The sequence below is a fragment of the Cucumis melo genome, chromosome 8 (genome assembly GCF_025177605.1).
Source record: "Cucumis melo cultivar AY chromosome 8, USDA_Cmelo_AY_1.0, whole genome shotgun sequence".
NCBI classification, from domain to species: Eukaryota; Viridiplantae; Streptophyta; class Magnoliopsida; order Cucurbitales; family Cucurbitaceae; genus Cucumis; species Cucumis melo.
In genome coordinates, this window is record NC_066864.1 from 25,507,943 (window position 1) to 25,526,856 (window position 18,914).

The 18,914-nt window shown below is 34.8% G+C and overlaps 2 protein-coding genes across 2 annotated transcripts; both read left to right on the forward strand.

Annotated features, from left to right (window-relative positions):
* The first annotated feature begins 7,997 nt into the window (after positions 1-7,997).
* On the forward strand, positions 7,998-9,656 carry LOC127150711 (uncharacterized). The gene is made up of 5 exons (XM_051089215.1): positions 7,998-8,324; positions 8,417-8,777; positions 8,923-9,171; positions 9,275-9,420; positions 9,522-9,656. The coding sequence occupies exons 1-5, from the start codon at positions 7,998-8,000 to the stop codon at positions 9,654-9,656; spliced, it is 1,218 nt and encodes a 405-aa protein (XP_050945172.1).
* Positions 9,657-11,172: 1,516 nt separating this feature from the next.
* On the forward strand, positions 11,173-12,822 carry LOC127150712 (toMV resistance protein Tm-1(GCR237)-like). Its single transcript, XM_051089216.1, has 4 exons — positions 11,173-11,300; positions 11,910-12,092; positions 12,193-12,465; positions 12,546-12,822. The coding sequence occupies exons 1-4, from the start codon at positions 11,173-11,175 to the stop codon at positions 12,820-12,822; spliced, it is 861 nt and encodes a 286-aa protein (XP_050945173.1).
* The last annotated feature ends 6,092 nt before the right edge of the window (positions 12,823-18,914 follow it).

Below are 18,914 nucleotides of genomic sequence, written 5' to 3' on the forward strand. Positions count from 1 at the left end.
ATAAATGTGAGGCCCAGATCCAAAAAGGAAAGTTTTGTTGAAGAAGAGCTTGACAAAAGGATTATTTTGGCTAAGTGTAAAATTGAGGCGTTTTGCTGAGAAGGCTGCGCTTTAAGGAAAGACGACGTAGGGTGAAAGTTTGTGGTAGTGAAGTAGGCATTCTATTGCAATGAAGTTAGGCGTTCTGTTGCAGTAACATTAAGTAAAGTTAGGTAAAAGGAGTAGGTATTTATAGTTTGTCGCGAGAAAAAGAAAAGGGCGAGGAAGAGTTTAACTTCTCGAGATGATAAGGTTAGCATCTTAAGGGTGCCTAATCTCGAGTTAACAGCTGGCTATGCATTGAGCTTAGATTGACTGCATGGTCTGACAAGTAGTAAGACGACACGTTTAAAGTGATAAGTTGGAACTGGAAAACAAAGAGAGTTTTGTTGGTGATTAACTGGACCAAAGAATTAGTATAAATAGGACCAACGACATCAAAGAAAGGTGATTATTTAGAGAAGTTTCCAAGGAAGAGCTAAGAGTTGAGTTGTTGCTGAAGAAGCTAGGCGAGAAAAGGTAGTGAGCTAAGTGCCAGGAAAGGAAGAAAATCGAGTATTTTATGAGTGACTTTTGTAAACTAAGTATTCTTGTGAGAGTGATCTTTAAAAAAAAAAAAGAGCGATCTTTAGAAACAAAAGAAGTATTTTGTGAATGTTTTCTTAAAAAAATGTATTTGAAAGTATTCTTTTCAAGTCTCTAGTTAGCATAACGCCTCATGTATATCTATGTATTGTTGTGTTGCTATTGATGTTGTTGTTTAAAAAGAAAAAGCTACTAATTTCTATGTGATGATTGTGATACTTGTGTTGGCGTAAACCATTAGCCTTATTCCTATCAAGTGAGCAGCTGTTATGTGGTGTACACACAATGTGTAATGGCATCATGTGGACGACCTATGCAACGAGAAGTGAATTAGGAAAATTCCTGGATGCTATAGATGGAGTGAACATCACAATATTCTAAATGTAGGATGCTAGTAAGAGTAAATCCCAGTAGTCTTGGCACAGGGAACGATTCATGTTCTTGGTGGAAATGAATACGAAGCTAATGTGAGATTTATGTGATTTATGAAATGAGGCATTGTGAGCCTACATTTATGAAATAAAAATGAGTTTATGTGATTGTATTGTATTCCCCAAGACGGTATTTCTAAAAGTTTCACTCATTAAGTATTTGACTTATGTGTTAAGTTTCCGTTCCCAGGTGTTTAGACGTTGAGGCCAAGTAAAGAAGGATAAGATGAGATGCTTATGTGTGGAAGATGAGCGAGCAAGCGGTGCTCTTTTACATTGTATTCCCTTATAATAAGAGAGTAATTATACTCCTAAACATCTTGAATGCTGAGAACTTTATCAAAGTTTTGTGAAGGCTAGGCTAAACATTCAAGTCTAAGATTTACCTTTATACTAGGAAGAAAGGAAAGTGTAATTGTAAAGTGTTGGTCTAAGAAATAGAAGATGTGTTTAATTATTTTCCTCTATATTATTCTATGTTTATCGCTGAGTGGTTAAAAGCTTAAGAAAATCTAAGTTAAGTGAGTTCTCAATTGGTTATTTAAATTAATTTTCCGCTATGTTGAGTTGAGGTCTCTTAAGTTCAAGGTTGGAGCTTTGCGTTGAGACTGGTAAAAGAAGTTGTTTCGCTTACTAGGCGTTCAACGTTTATCACGTGGTGTGATACATGTTGAGTGTTTAAGCGGCACACCTCCATCTGGTCACATGAAGTGACTTTTAGGGTGGAGCGTGACAATAAAGTGATGCACAAGTTCATGTTTGGAACAACTTCCAAATCATGCTGGAACTTCCTGAGCCAAACTACTTCACAAGCAATGACACATTCAACCTCCATAGTGAAGTCTGCAATGTATCCTTGCTTGATCCTACACCATACTACAGCTCCCCCATTCATGGTGAACACTGATCTAGACGAAGATTTCCTAGAATTCTTATTGATTTGTAAATCAAAGTTAGTGTATTATGTAAGGATCAAATCCTTAGCACCATACACACGCATATAGCCCCTCATTGTCCTAAGTTACTTGAGGATAATTTTAGCTGTCATTTAGTGGTCTAACCTTGGATTGGACTAGCATCTACTAACTATTTCCACTAATAACAAACATCCGACCTAGTACAAAGCATATCATACATTAAGATGTCTGCAGCTAAGACATAGGAAATATGTCTTATATCCTTAATTTCTTAAGAGGTGTCTTAAACCACTGTTCCTTATACAAGTGAACCTTGTGCCAGAGAGGTAATAAAATTTTCTTAGAGTTTTGCATCGAGTATCGAACCAACATTTTATCAATATAGGATGCTTGAGACAAACAGTGCTAGCATTTCATTTCTACGGTACCTAATGATTTGGATCTCAAGAACATGTTGCGCCTCTCCCAAATTCTTCATTTGGAATTGAGTTGCTAGTCAAGTTTTAACATCGATTAGGCATCCTACATCATTTCCAATGAGAAGGATATTGTCCACATAAAGTACTAAGAAAGATACTTTTCCTTTGTTGATTTTTTTTTTGTATACATAAGGTTGATCAATATTTTGGTCAAAACCATAAGGTTTGATTGCAATACCAAATCTAATGTTCCATGATCTGAATGCTTGCTCAACCTATAAATGGATTGATTTAGCTTATAAACATTTTCCTCCAGACCTTGGGTTATGAATTATTGGGGTTGATGCTCTAAATCTCGTGGTCTTGTAGTTTGTAGTTGTATTATACAAGCATTTTATTTCTTTAATAAAATAAAGTGTTTTGTTTTATTTGACATTTAATTTCATTAATCCACAATGTTGAAGATTTTGTCTAAAAGATTTTTATGGGAATATCTTTGACTAAATATCTTTGATTAATGAATTAATTAAAAGATGAGATATGAAAAGGATAAAACATTTTCCATTATTTTAGGAATCTTGTTAATTATCTTTAAAAGAAAAGAAGATTTATATATATGATATATATATATATATATATATATATATATGTATAAATAGGTTTTTACGGTGATGATTTTTTGTGTGTTTAAAAACAAAAGTTGAAGAAGATTGTTCACGTCAAAAGTTTCTCTCAGAGAATAGTCTGTAGAAGCTACTGGAATCTAAAGAATCATGATGTTATGTCTATAAGATTAGCATGTTGATCTAAGTTGAAATAATCGATGAGTAATATAACAAATGAGACAGTGATATGTGTAATCATTGAGATCTTTAGAGGTATTGAAAGAGGTCGTCGAAGATATCCACTCATGTGTTCAGGGGAAGCCTGAAGCCAGACATCATGAAGAAAAGTAATTCAGGGGGAGTCTAGAGTCTGATGTCAAGACACATGCTATTAAGTCATATAATTGAACAGAGCTGTATATGTTGTATTGATGTATATTGACTTTAGTGAATATAATGATTCACTAATAATTCACTACTGCTTGGTGAAAAGATACCTGAGTCCAAAATTATTCGCAAAGTATTGTGCTCTCTACCAAGAAAGTTTGACATGAAGGTCACTGCCATAGAAGAAGCCCAGGATATAACAACTTTAAAGCTTGGTGAACTATTTGAGTCGCTACTTACTTTTTAAATGGCTATATCAAATAAAGAAAGCAAGAAAGGTAAGGGGATTACTTTTAAATCTGCATATGAACAGGAGACTACTGTAAATGAGTCTGATAATGAAGTTAATCAGGATGACTCAATAGCTCTCTTAACAAAACAATTATCTAAGATGGCCAGAAAGTTCAAAAGTATGAATACTACTGGAACAACAGTTAAAACTGGAAGACACGATAGTGAGAACTCTACAAGAAAGGTTAATGATTTCTCATACAGAAGAAATAACATTGTAAGAAAAAGGAAGATGTAGGGAGGTCTTTTAGATGCAGAGAATGTGAGAGATTTGGTCATTATCAGGCTGAATGTCCAACGTTTCTCAGAAGACAAAAGAAAAACTATTATGCTACCTTGTCTGATGAGGACTCTGATGATGCCGAAGTTGATCATGGCATGAATGCCTTCACAACATGTATTACAGACATCAATCTTGATGATGATAATGAGTGTTCTGATAATGATAAGGATGAAGATCTAACGCTTGAAAAACTCAAAATGCTGAGGAAGAAAGACTCGGAAGCCAGAGCTATTCAAAAAGAAAGAATTCAAGATTTGATGGAAGAAAATGAACGATTGATGGGAGTCATATCATCTCTAAAAGTGAAATTGAAAGAGGTTTAGAATGAGTATGATTAGACAATCAAGTCTGTGAAGATGCTAAATTCAGGTACTAACAACTTAGACTCAATCCTAAACTCAGGACAGAACGGTTCGAGTAAATATGGTCTTGGGTTTAATGCTTCCATGGGGAGTGCCAAGTTTACATCTAAAGTAAGATTTGTTCCTGCTTCAGTAAAAGCAATAACTAATACAACTGCGATTACCAATACATCTGCTAAATCTTCCAGATGGATCTGTTATTATTGTGGTCGAAAAGATCATATTCGATCATTTTGCTACAAATTACTAAGAGACATGAGGTATCAGCAGAAGGCGAAATTTGAAAACCATCAGAATAATTCTATATTTGCCAAATGTAATAGAAGTATAAGGGGAACTCATATGGTTTGGAGAGTGAAGACATCAAAGAATTGCAAGATTACATTTACAACAGTTCAAACCACGAATGATGCTTGGTACTTTGACAGTGGATGTTCAAGACATATGACTGGTAATTGATCATTCTTTATTGGATCAGAGGAATGTGCCTCAGATCATGTTACTTTTCGAGATGGAGCCAAAGGAAGAATTATTGCAAAAGGAACCATTGATAAAAGTAATCTACCCTGTCTTAATGATGTTAGATATGTGGATGGATTGAAGGCAAACTTGATTAGTATAAGTTAACTATGTGACCAAGGATACAGTGTAAATTTTAACAACACTGGCTGTGTTCTTATAGACAAAAATAATCAAGTGTTTATGAGTGACAGACAACAAGCAGATAACTGTTATCATTGGAGCTCTAATAGCTCAAACATATGTCACTTAACTAAAGCAGATTAAACTTGGTTGTGGCATAAAAATTCGGGGCACATTAGCTTGAGAAGCTTAGATAAAGTTATCAGAAACGAAGCTGTTGTAGGCATTCCTTCTTTAAATATCAATGACAAATTCTTTTGTGGTGACTGCCAAGTTGGAAAGCAAACAACTTCTTACAGAAGTCTAAAGGAATCTCATACAATTTGAGTTCTTGAACTCTTACATCTTGATCTTAAGGGTCCCATGCAAACTAAAAGTTTGGGTGGAAAGAAGTATGTTTTGGTTGTTGTGGATGATTATTCCAGATTTACTTGGGTTTGGTTTTTCAAAGGAAAATCAAATACTATTAAAATATGTATCAGTCTATCTTGAATTTGAACCGAGAAAAGGGGGAAAAGCTAATCAAGATCCGTAGTGATCATGGGAAGAAGTTTGATAATGAAGATCTTAATAATTTCTGCCAGTCGGAAGGAATACATCATGAATTTGCTGCTCCCAAAACTCCTCAGCAAAATGGAGTAGTGGAATGGAAGAACAGAACTTTACAAGAAATGGCTCGAGTTATGATACATGCCAAAAAGTTACCTTTTTGGGCCGAAGCTGTTAACACAACATGTCATATTCACAACAGGGTTACTACTCGATCTGGTATGTCAGTCACATTATATGAACTATGGAAGGGAAGGAAGCCAAATATTAAGTATTTTCATATTTTTGGAAGTACTTGTTATATTCTAGCTAATAGAGAGTATCATCGAAAGTGGGATGTGAAATCTGAACAAGGAATCTTTCTTGGATACTCTCTGAATCGTTGAGTTTATAGAGTCTTTAATATTAAATCAAGAACGGTTATGGAAACAATCAATGTTGTGGTAAATGATTTTGAATCTAATGTCAAACAATTTAGTGTTGAGGATGATGAGACTTCTATTATACCTGATGTTACTTCTACTCTTCTTAAGGAAATACTTAAAGATGATTCTGATCAGCTAGATGGTACGAATATAAACTCAGAAAAAATAACTGATAAAGTTATGGCTGATAACCCCGTACTTGTCCCAACTGCACATGTGAAAAAGAATCATCCACCAAGTTCCATAATAGGTGATCCTTCAGCTGGAATCACTACCAGAAAGAAAGAGAAAGTAGATTACTCGAAAATGATTGTTGATTTATGTTATGCTTCAGCAATTGAACCCACATCTGTTGAGGTTGCACTCAAGGATGAATATTGGATAAACGCCATGCAAGGAGAGTTACTTCAATTTAAGCGTAACAATGTGTGGACCTTAGTTCCTAAGCCTGACGGGGAAATATTATAGGAACTAAGTGGATTTTTAAAAATAAAACCGTTGAATCAAGGAGTGTAACAAAGAACAAAGCTCGTTTGGTGGCTCAAGGTTATGCTCAAGTAGAAGGTGTTGATTTTGATGAAACTTTCACAATTTTTGCCAACCTTGAAGCTATTCGCCTTTTGCTCGAAATATCTTGTATCCTCAAATTTAAATTGTATCAAATGGATGTCAAAAGCACCTTTCTAAATGGATACTTGAATGAGGAAGTTTATGTAGCACAAATTTATGTTGATATTATATTTTGGGGATTTCCCAAGGTACTTGTTGACAACTTCATTGACATAATGAAATTAGAATTTGAAATGAGCATGGTGGGAGAACTATCTTGTTTTCTAGGAGTGAGGGTATATTTATATCTCAAGAGAAGTATGCCAAGAACATAATCAAAAATTTGGTCTGGATCAGTCACAACACAAACAGACTCCAGTGGCGACACATGTTAAAATTACTAAGGATATTAATGGTACAACAGTAGATCACAAACTATACAGGAGCATGATTGGGGGTCTCCTATATTTAACAACAAGCAGACCTGACATTGCCTATTCTGTTGGAATATGTGCTTGATTTCAGTCGGATCCTCGTACTTCTCATTTGACCGCTATTAAACGGATTCTCAAATATGATCATGGGACAAGTGATTTTGAAATTTTGTATTCTTTTGACACAACTTCTACTTTGGTTGGATATTGTGATGCTGATTGGGTTGGTTCTCCGGATGATAGGAAGAACACTTCTGCAGGATGTTTCTTTTTAGGAAACAATCTTATGTCATGGTTCAGTAAGAAACAGAATTGTGTATCATTGTCTATAGCTGAAGCTGAATATATATCGACAGAGAGTGCTTGTACCCAGATGATTTGGATGAAAAATATGTTATAAGAGTATGAGTTCACTCAAGAAACCATGACTTTATATTGGGATAATATGAGTGCCATTTATATATCTAGAAATTCGATTCAACATAGTCGAACCAAACATATTGATATTAGGCATCATTTTATTCGTGAATTTGTTGAAAATAAAGTTATTAGACTTGATCATATTCGTTCGAACTTGCAATTAGCTGATATTTTCACTAAGCCTCTAGATGCAAATACGTTTGAATATTTACGCACTGGTTTAAGAATTTGTCACATTTAACTCCATGGCCTGCTATTAAGAGGGCGCTTGTTTACACGTTCAGAATCATTAAGGGTGTCAGTGCCGTTTGAGGATTTAATGGCTATCTTTCGGCATATAGAGAGTCTCTCTTGACATAATTGGGCTCTTAATTACTGATTATTAAAACGATCATTATCTTGATCGTCCCATTCATCCCAGTTGTTACAACAGTTCCATTTTTTTGGGGGTTTCGATCATTGTTCACTATGGTAAATACTCGCAAGGGTTCCTACATGATGCAGCCATCTGAAGATGCACCTGAGGTTACAATTTTGTCGCCTCCTATACGATAGGTGAGAGAGAGGAGATGGAGGTTCAAAAGTACTCCGCCACGAAGGCCGTATCGACTTCCATCTAAAAAATCACAGGGAGAGCCTCAAGTAGGTTGCAAGAATCTATGCTACCTGAGTCTGTGCCTGTGGTTGGTGAGTCTTCTGTTCCTGCTTCTTCAATCGTACATACACCTCGAGTTCCTGAGACTACTGTGTCGGATATGGATTCAGATAACCGGGATGATGTTCCTCTAGCTCGATTGTTGAAGAGGACTTTAATTCCAGATGTTTCAGATAAGCTTCGTGTTGATCCCCCTAGTTCCATTCATTCACAGGAAAGTTCGTTAACTAAAGGAGTATTTATTCCTACTCCTAGTATTCCCCCAGCATCTAAAGTTCAACCTGGGCCGTCATCTCGTTCCCTTCCTTCATCGCCACTTCCATTTGCTTCGGTTGATGCTCATTAATCTTTTCTTGATGATGTTCCTGGTGATATTTCTGCTGCACCTGTGGGCAAACTGATGTTCGAAGTAATGAGGATGAGGTGGAACCTCCACACCCTGATATATGCACTGAAGAAGTCCCTACCAATGATGATGAAAATCTTGCTGTTCCACCTACTTCTATTGATATCCACGTTGCACCTAAGCCAGCGAAGAGGAAATCTCAACAAAATAGGCGTAATATAACTACCAAAACAGGTAGAAAGAAGATTTCTCCAAATATTCCTTTTGTCCCCATTGATGGAATATCCTTTCATCACGAGGAGAGTGTCCAGTGTTGGGAGTTCATGGTGCAGCGAAAGATAACATATGAGGTAAATATTTCTGACAAACATCAATTCTGCATGAGTATTATGGACCTTATTGAAAAGGCTGGTTTAGCAAAAACTATTTTGAATGTCGGTCCATTTTAACCCCAGCTTATTAGGAAGTTTATAGTCAATTTGTCTAATGAATTTAACGATCTAAGTAGCCTGGATTATCAGACGGTTTATATTCGGGGGGTTGAAATTTGTGATATCTCTTACGGTGATTAACGCGTTTCTAGGAAATGTTATTGATGTTAACTGTTCTCCATCGTCTCCTTCCACTGATGTTCTGGCTTCTGTCTTATTTGGTGGGACTCTGTCCACATGGTCTGTCAATGGAATTACTGCAGCCGCTCTCAGCATCAAATATGCCATCTTGCATAAGATTGACATTGCTAATTGGTTCCCATCCTCTCATGCCTCCAGTGTATATGCTGCCTTAGGAACATTTTTTTATCAAATCTGTAATGATAATAAGGTGGATACGGGTGCGTTTATTTACAATCAGCTGTTACGTCAAGATCCCAATTGATCTTCCGTGATTCTTCTCAAGCCTGCTACTTCACTTAAATAGAGTTGTGCTTACTGCAGTTGATGCTCCTCGACCTGACCTTAAAACATTAGCCCTTAGCTACAGACTCTTTCATGGCAGTCGTGTGCCTATATTGATCATGATATGCATCCATCTCGTGGCCCGCGCATTTTCGATACTAGTGACTGGGATAAGTCTACTGAAGGTTTCTTTGTTGATCGTGAGTTAGCTACCCGCATTGTTAATGCTTTTACTGCTGAATCTCGTGCATTAACTAACTCCATCAATTTATTGTGTAAACGACAGTTAGAGATTGATGCTCTCGTTCGTCACTTGAAGACTTTTGCCTCAATTACTAGTCGTAGAGAGCTACCTACTGATTCGTGTAATATTTTTTTGTTCAAAGGGGGAGTCAGTGCTGGGTGCAGAGTGCTGTCATGAGATTGGGTTGGTTTGTTGTTCTTTTGATGATTTGTTGTTTTTGGTGACAAAAGTAGTTGATTAAATCTTCTGTCCTCTGTTATGTGAAGTTTTTTTTTGAAATGAATGAATCAGTTTCATTAAGTGCTGAAGTTTGTGGTATGCAACACATTTGTTAAGTGTTGACTGATTTTGACTTGTTATCATCTGTTAGTCTCAACAATTGATTATGTGGAAGTATTGTGTTGAACCGGAAAAGAAATTTCTTTTAGACAAAAGGGGGAGTTTGTTGAAGATTTTGTCTAAAAGATTTTTATGGGAATATCTTTGACTAACTATCTTTAATTAATGAATTAATTAAAAAATGAGATATATCTTTGATTAATGAATTAATTAAAAGATGAGATATATCTTTGATTAATTAATTAATTAAAAGATGAGATATTCAAAGGATAAAAGATTTTCCATTATTTTAGGAATCTTGGTAATTATCTTTAAAAGAAAAAACATTTATACATATAATATATATGTGTATAAACAGGTTTTTACGGTGATGATTTTTTGTCTGTGAAAAAAAAACAGAAGTTAAAGAAGATCGTTCACGTCAGAAGTTTCTCTTAGAGAATAGTATGCAGAAGCTACTGGAATCTAAAGGATCATGATCTTATGTCTATAAGATCAGCATGTTGATCTAAGTTGAAATAATCGATGAGTAACGTAACAAACAAGGCAGTGGTATGTGTGATCACTGAGATCTTTAGAAGGATTTAAAGAGGTCGTCGAAGATATCCACTCATGTGTTCAGGGGGAGCCTGAAGCCAGACATCATGAAGAAAAGTAATTCAGGGGGAGCGTAGAGTCTGATGTTAAGACACGTGCTATTAAGTCATATAATTGAACAGAGCTCTATATGCTGTATTGATGTATATTGACTTAAGTGAATATTAATAAAGACTACTCATCAGGGTTGTGTGCAGCTCCCCAGACGTAGGCAATATTGGCCGAACTGGCTTACCAAAGTTTCTTGTGTTATTCTCTTATGTCGTCCCTCTAGCTATTACAAAAGTTATTAGCTTTAGTATTAACTAAAGATTTAATTATCTTACAGTTTTTTCATACAAAACTAATAAACTATCATCTAACACTACAACAAATCTGGCCTTTAATGTCGGGTGGAAAAAATGAAAAATGGGCTTTAATGTCGGTTTTCAAAAGGTGGACGTTTAATGTCAGTTTTAAACCGACATTAACCGACATTAAAGAAGGAGCTTTAATGTCGGTTTAAAACCGACATTAAATGACCACCTTTTGAAAACCGACATTAAAGCCCCTTTGTAATTTTTTATTTTTTTTAATTTGGTAAAAAATCAAGTTTTCTCTCTCTTACTTTACCTTTTTTTTTTCCTTAAAAGTTTCTATATAAATTCTCCTCCTCTCTTCTTCCTCGTTTGAAATCTTCTAACCCTAATCAAAATTTCTTGCTTTCATTTCCTATCATCGTAGATTTTTTTTTCCATCAACGATTTGAAGATTTACTATGGCCGGTAAAGGAGAAGGTCCGGCGATCGGAATCGATCTTGGAACCACGTACTCTTGCGTCGGTGTGTGGCAGCATGATCGAGTTGAGATCATTGCCAACGATCAGGGCAACAGGACGATGTCGTCGTATGTTGCTTTCACCGATTAACACTGTTTTTGGTAAGTTTTATTTTTCTTTTCTTTTTATTTTTATTTTTATTTTTTTTGCGCTTTGTGTTCTGGTTCTATGGAGTTTTTAATGTTGCTTAAGAAATGAATTTAGGTTGTTCGAGTTTGGAGAAGGTATGAACATTTGAAGAAAAGGAAGAATGATTCAATTTCATGTAATCAATCTCGTAGGAAGATGAGAATGTACGATTTGTTTACAGTCAAAACAGAACTTGAAGAAGAAGAAGAACTTGAGAATGTAATCAATTTTATGTAATTAATCACTTCTTCAACTTTTCTTTCCAACCTCTTTCCTCTTCAACTTTATGTAAAAAAATTTCGTATGCATTGTCTTCTTGTTTTCTGTGGATTTGGTTGGAATTGTGGTTTTAACTTTGATTGTTTGAACTATCGGAGCTATAGCTAAACGATGTTAATTCGATCTTCAAATTTGTATCATTCTCACTTTATCTGGCTGTAAACAGGATCTTCGTTGTTGATTAATGATTCTCTTCGTTTTGTTTGTATTCGCTGTGTGTGGTTACGGAAATGACATGTTGAAGTTACGATTGTTGATGTTTCTACCAGTCATCAGATTGGGATCGACAGTTTGGAGAACAGAAAAATTGCTCATTTTATAGCTGATAAGATCAACAATTCATCAGCGAAGGTTCGTGTTTGCCTGCCACGGAATGGTGTATCTGCTCTAGATGCACCAAGGAAGTCATTTTATGATCCTGAGGCTACTGCTACTCTTATAGAGGAACTACAGTAAGCTATTCAGTTAAATAATGATAGGCAGGTACTCGTAAAGTTATTATTATCGAGTTCTTCTCTTTGTTGACTGATCCCCCATCTTTGTGTTGTAAAGCTTAAACCTCTTTATGATACAGGTGAAGGTATATCCTTATCATATTAATGATCCTGAGTTCGCTGAGGAATTGGTTAAATCATTCTTGGAAATTACTCCAAAAGATACGGACTCGTGTGGCCCAAAACTTGTTTTAGCTGAAACTAGTCAAGACCTTCGAAAGGATTTCATTTCCAAGTTCAATTTGTCTGCCAATGGAAACATTACATACAGTCTTAGTGACTTCCCAGAGGCAAGATTGATTGACCAATATCATTTGCTTGACCTTCTAGTGTAAGAAGGCACACAATTTCGGTAATTAGTTTTTCTGGGCTGCTTAATCTGATTATGTAATAAACAGAAACTTTGCAAAGAACACGAACGATATTGGGGAACTTGAAAGCTCAAATACATAAAGGAGTTCCCATAATAGGGGTTGGTGCAGGCACTGGGATATCTGCCAAGTTTGAAGAAGATGGTGGTGTTGATCTGATAGTAGTGTACAATTCGGGGTGGTTTCGCATGGCTGGAAGGGGTTCTTTAGTAGGTTTGCTGCCTTTTGCCGATGCTAATGCCATAGTGCTTGAAATGGCCAATGAAGTATTGCCTGTAAGTTCTATCTTTTATGTACCTGCTGATTCACAAAGTTAATTCTAGGAATTGTATCTACAAATTTTGGATCGACGCTTTGCAAGCATACAATTTTGAAGAATAAATTGTATAAATATAGTTCTGTATGTATGAACATTGGAAGTAATGTTGTGTTTCCTAGAAGTGAAATCGGTTTATCGATAAAGTAGGAATTTATTGGACATCGAAAATGACTTGAAATGATTTTTCTAGTTAAGCACTGTGATAGACCCAGTGGAAGTGGAGATCTTGAATTTAGAGAATTAGGTATATCAGTAGATTATTTGGGAAGTCTCTAGCTAACCTGAGTGAGAGATGTTAACCTCTTTGATTTGTCTATTATGTTAGAGTTTGTACATTTGAAGTGTACTCGTCTTAATTTCCTGAATATTTTAAACTCTTTTGGACCCAAGAACAGAGCGGTATTCTGAATGTTGTCTATATTTTTTTTACATTAGATGTCATATCATATTTTACTGTTTTCTTTGGTTTTGCATTCTTAATCCTGATGAATATAAAACTTGTGTCATATAAATATATATATGGATTGGGGTGTGGATATAAAATCTTAAGAACTTTTCATCCTTCTCTGCAATTTCAGTACTTCAAACAGCTTTGTTATTCATATAAATGGTTTATTTGGATATTGTTTGTAGATAATTGAAGTGATATCGGGTTGAAAGCTAAGCGATTGTGTAGAAATGGCCAAGCGACCGTTGAAAATTGAAGACCGAGAAGGCATTTAGGATTTTTAATTATTTAATTCTTGTATTAGAATCTTTTTTCATGTACTATTGTAGAATGTATATATAAACATAATATTAATATTTTATTTTGTGTATTCAAATGTAAAAGACAAATGTTATAGTTTCTAACATAATATGAATTTCATTGATTTGTTGGCGTGTGAAAAACATATTTATCTACATTGACACAATGTCGGTCTATAGGACAATAATGTAACAATTAAATAAAAATAAATTTGTAAAAATGAATAAAAAACTAGGCTTTAATGTCGGTTATAAACCGACATATCAGAGTTGAACCGACATTAAAGGGCTTCAATAACACTATCAAAGATGTCGGTTGAAAACTGACAAACCGACATTAAAGAGGGCTTTAATGTCGTTTTTAAACCGACATTAAAGCCCAACCGACATTAAAGGGCTTCAATAACACCATCAAAGATGTCGATTGAAACCGACATTAAAGGTCAAAATTCTTCTAGTGTAAGGTTATCTTCAGTAACCTAAACATGTATGTAGAGACATACAAATTGATCACGTTTAAGCGATAGCCTAAATGGTTTATAATAGACGGATGAGGTTAGATATCTTATCTTGGTGACAATAAGAATACATCTTGCTTTATAGTTGTTACAATTGTTCTAAAGTGCTACAAATGATTTGATCCTAATCATTCATGTTGAGACATTAGAGAGACGATATTATTACAAAGAGTTTGTATAAGACTGGACCATGAAATAAATAGTCTCTCTTATTAACACCGTTACTAGTTGAGACCACATTTCACCAAGATGACCATAGGTAACTTGACCTAAATCCTGAGTGAGTTGTGAACTTCTGCCTATGAATGCGGTTCTTTGATCTACCTGGATGAGAGTGGCCTATGTCGCCAACTTAATATGTCTACCATTTTGGGGATTCGTCTTGATTAGAGAGCTGGAAACACGGCTACACAAGAAGGAATTCGCTCATTCTCTATAGATAGAGTAAGTAGAGAAATTGATCTCTTAAAGGTAGATTCCAAGGCTTGAACAATGTAGCGCCACACCCTCTCTTGACTCGAAAGGAGTTTAGTTATAGTGAGACTATAACTTATTGTTCATTAGAGGAATCAGTGGTACTTAAGAAGTTAGATGTAACTACAGGGGCAAATCAGTAGTTTTTAACACAAGTGTACTTACGAGCAATTTTTTAAGGGTATTTGCATTGTTGATTGGTTATATCTAATGGACATAAAGATATATCTATAGTAAGAAGAGTGCAATTGTTAGTCTATAGTGGAATGACTGATAACTAATGAGATTAATTAAAGTCTTTAATTAATTTAATTAAAGAGTTTAATTAAATAATCTCATATCATGGAGCTTTAATCGTAGGTCCATAAGGTCTTATTGTTAGATCAATAAGGATAAATGAGAATAAAATTTATTTTGGTTTAATTTGAATTGTTCAAATTGATTAAAGAGAATAAATTGTATATCGTACAATTAATATAATGTATTTGATACATTATAATATAAAATTTTTACGAGAGAAATTAATATTTGAATATGATTCAAATAATAATAATAATCTGAATAAAATTCACAAATAAACTATAGCTTAAAATTGATATAGATTCGGTTCATATTAGAACTATAAGTCATATGAGAGAACCAAACCATTGGTTATATTTTATATGATATAATATAAAATTTATATTAGATGAGATATAATATGGTTTAAGTTTATATTAATTTTAATTTATTTTAGTTAATATATATTTAATTAATAGGGAGTAATTCTATGTAGAGGGAGAGGGAGAGAATTATTTGATATCTTCCCTCTATCTCTCTTTATAAAATGGTTAAAATACAGAATCTCTTAAGAGAACTTCTCTACTCTATTTTTCACGATCTCTCATTTTTTCAAAATCTCTCAAAAGTTTTCCCTTCGCCAAATAATATCACAGAAGTCTACAACTGTTTGTGTGATTTTCGCCTTGAGAATAATAAGGAAAACTTCATAGTGTTCATAGTGTTATTGGGAGGTTTCTACAAATGTTAGATTTTTTTTTTATTTCTTGCTTAGAAAAGCATGTTCAATTTTAACTTTTGTTTTCTCTAAATTTTGTGGGTTTTTTCAAATTGAATTCTATTCGGATGACGTTCGTACGCTTCTGCTATGGGAGTTTTATTCCTTCATGAACCCATCAGACTGAGACATAAAGATACTATCCTATTTGGGCATATACCACAGCACCACAACTGCCTTATGGCTCCACAATGCTACGAAGTTGTACGGCGAAACACGGGCAGGCAATTGCACTACACCACAACTCTAGCCTATGGCACCATGGTGCCACCTCATTATTTTGAATATTTTACCTAGTCGATGCCTCAGGACACACACTTTTACACTGATTTTTAGAGATCATTCACACAAAACTCTTGGCAATCTTTTCATCCTTTCAATTGAAGACTTTTACTTATTTTATTTTATGCTTTTGACGATGTATCGAGACTAAGGTACTCTTTTTTAGATTGGGTGGTTAGGATTCTTTCCCTATTTCTTTGTTTTTGAGATTTTGAACTATGTTTGATGTAACAAATGATTTATTTTTGTTTTCAATATTTAGTAAAACATATTTTCAAACACTTATGGATGTATGTTTATTGCTTGAATTAATATACAGCATCGTGGCACTAGGTTGTGTATTTTTTAGAAGCAAATGGTTGAGTTAGCTTACATTCTAATTAATTAAAAGAGTATTGATCTAACCAATCTTTGATCAAATTAATAGAATAATTAGGTAGGTGCTTGAACCACTAATTGTTCGTCTAACACCCTAGACTTAATCCAATTTGTATTAATTTGAATTTTGTATGGGTCATCTATTCAATAATATCAAATAGTCGCTTAGAACAATTTGGTTTGTGTTTCTAGTTAAATTGCTTTGGATTTAACATTAGATCTAGTGATGAAATTGGGATGATCGAACAAATCGAATAGGGAGTTCTATTTACACCCTAAGTTAAGATCTTTATCCACTGGATCATTATAATTCACTTTCATTTCATGCAATTTAGCCTCTTACAACGAAATTCAATCTCAACACCCCCTCCTCAGGTTACCTCAGTTGGAAATTATTTTGCTTCAAAAAATAGTGTGCACTTTGAGTTCGAACTGGACTTTTCACTAAGACTAGAGCTTGATGTATATTTCAATAATTTATTTGACATAGATTTAGGCAATGAAATTTGTCTGTCAACCTACCTTTAAGTACTTGAACAAGCAGAAAATTAAGATTCCAAAAAATTCCCCAACTCAGCTTAGCAAGCATAGCCTCGTTAAAGAGGTTTAAATCCTAAAACCTCAACCCTTGAAAAATTGTTATCACATATTCTTTTCCAGCTCATTTAGTGTGCTTTTTTCTTATCATTGTGCAAGGCCTACAAAAATCATGCACATTTACTATTGGTATAATCACAAAGGCCCTTGGATAGTTTAAACAAACCTATGGTATATATAGGAATGGCTTGTGCTACAGACTTGATGAGAGCATCCTTCCTCCTTATTGAAAAGAAGTTTTCTTTCCATCCCTACAACACATTCTAAACCCTGTCCCAAAGTTTGTTAAAACATTTAGATTTGTTCCTTTTGTTGTGTGCAAGCATGCCCAGATAAATTTTGAAAGAATTGACCTTTTTTACTCCTAGAACATTGCACGAGTTGGAAGAAATGGGGGATATCATGCCCCTACCCGAAACGCGTCCCTTCCTCACGTTCTAGTCATGGTGGTGACTTGGACAGCTCCAACACTACTAAGTGAAACGCTAGAATGATTGAACTTTACTTAAAAGAACGTCATAACATTCACCCCTTAAAACTTAAGCTTCTATTTAATAAGTACTTGCTTTGTGACGTGAAAAGGAAACACTAATAAGCTTGGGAGAACTTAAAACTTTATTCCTTCGATAACAAACTTAGTACAATTGCAAGGTAATGCTTTAAGAACTTAAACTCCAACATCCAACATAGCTGTTATCTCCTAGCACAACGCAACGACTCGCCTTCTTTGCGGCTTCCTTGCTTTGCTCACCTGGAGAAGGAAAAACTTAAAACGTAAGTCTAATCCTTAATGAGTAACATTTTAGGAAAACCTTTGGGGAATACAAGTACATGCATAAAACCATTTTGCCAAATCAACTTCTCAACGCTTTAACATGCACTAAGAAACAATAAACATCACATTAGTGTCTACTTATTCATTTTTCCTTGCATCGATCCTTCTCCACACATAGACTATTGTGATAATTCTCATTTTACCACCAGTATCCCTGGAGAACTCATGTTCAATTCCAATTGTTCAGGCAGTTAGCTTGAATGCAGATCTCTCAATGCACCCAGCCACCTTTCTATCATGTAGACCACTCAATGCATGGTTGCCTTGACTCTTATGTGCACATAACAACTAGCTCATGGTAGAAATAAAGCTAATGGTTTACTCGTAGACAAGTATTTCATTCAAGTAACATAAAATAAACACTTTAACTTAGAAACAAACTTTCAAACGGTCATGCTTTTTTTATAAATCATAATAAAGAATATAACAAGCACTTCATTGTACAGAACATGACCTTGAAAGAAAAGTTTTAAAAATCTCAACTCTCTTCTTTAGAAGGGTCACTCACAAGAACTAAAACATTTCTTCCTAACCCCCCTTTTAACACCATTCTTCTTCTCCTTGCCTTATGTTCTTTTGGCAGCGCTTTAATACTTAAAACTTCTTTACAACTTCCTTTGAACTCACAAGGCCTATTTTTATTAATCCTAAACTGGATTAGTCATCATTAAAATCATTTTAGCTCACCAGCTTCTACTTAGTGTCTTACACGTGTAAGTTTAACATTTCCTCTAAACATGCTTAACTTAAACTTAACACCTGTTTAGCTAACTAATAATCATCTAGGTTTAACACTTAGTCAGAACCTCTTGCCTAGCTCGTCACTTGATAATTGGTTAAGTATCTACTGCCACCTTCCCTTCTCAACTTTCCTTTTCACTTGACTCTTCCTCACCTAACTCGAAACGCCTACTATACACTCCTTCTCGCTTTAACTTGTCTTAACACATCACATAGCCTTATTACGTGTACTACCCTTCCTAACGTTGCCTAGCTAGAACGCATGTTCCATCCTCAAAACGTGTAGTACTTATGCTTAGTAATTTTTGTAGCTTTCTTCTTCACAACCTCTTTACTTTAGAACGTGGGCTTCACACCAGGCTAGACGTTCTTGCTAATAAGGAAATCAGACTTATCCAAGTTAATCTTTTGACATCCTAATTTTTCTAGTATAAATTGAGGATCGAACGAATATGCCAACA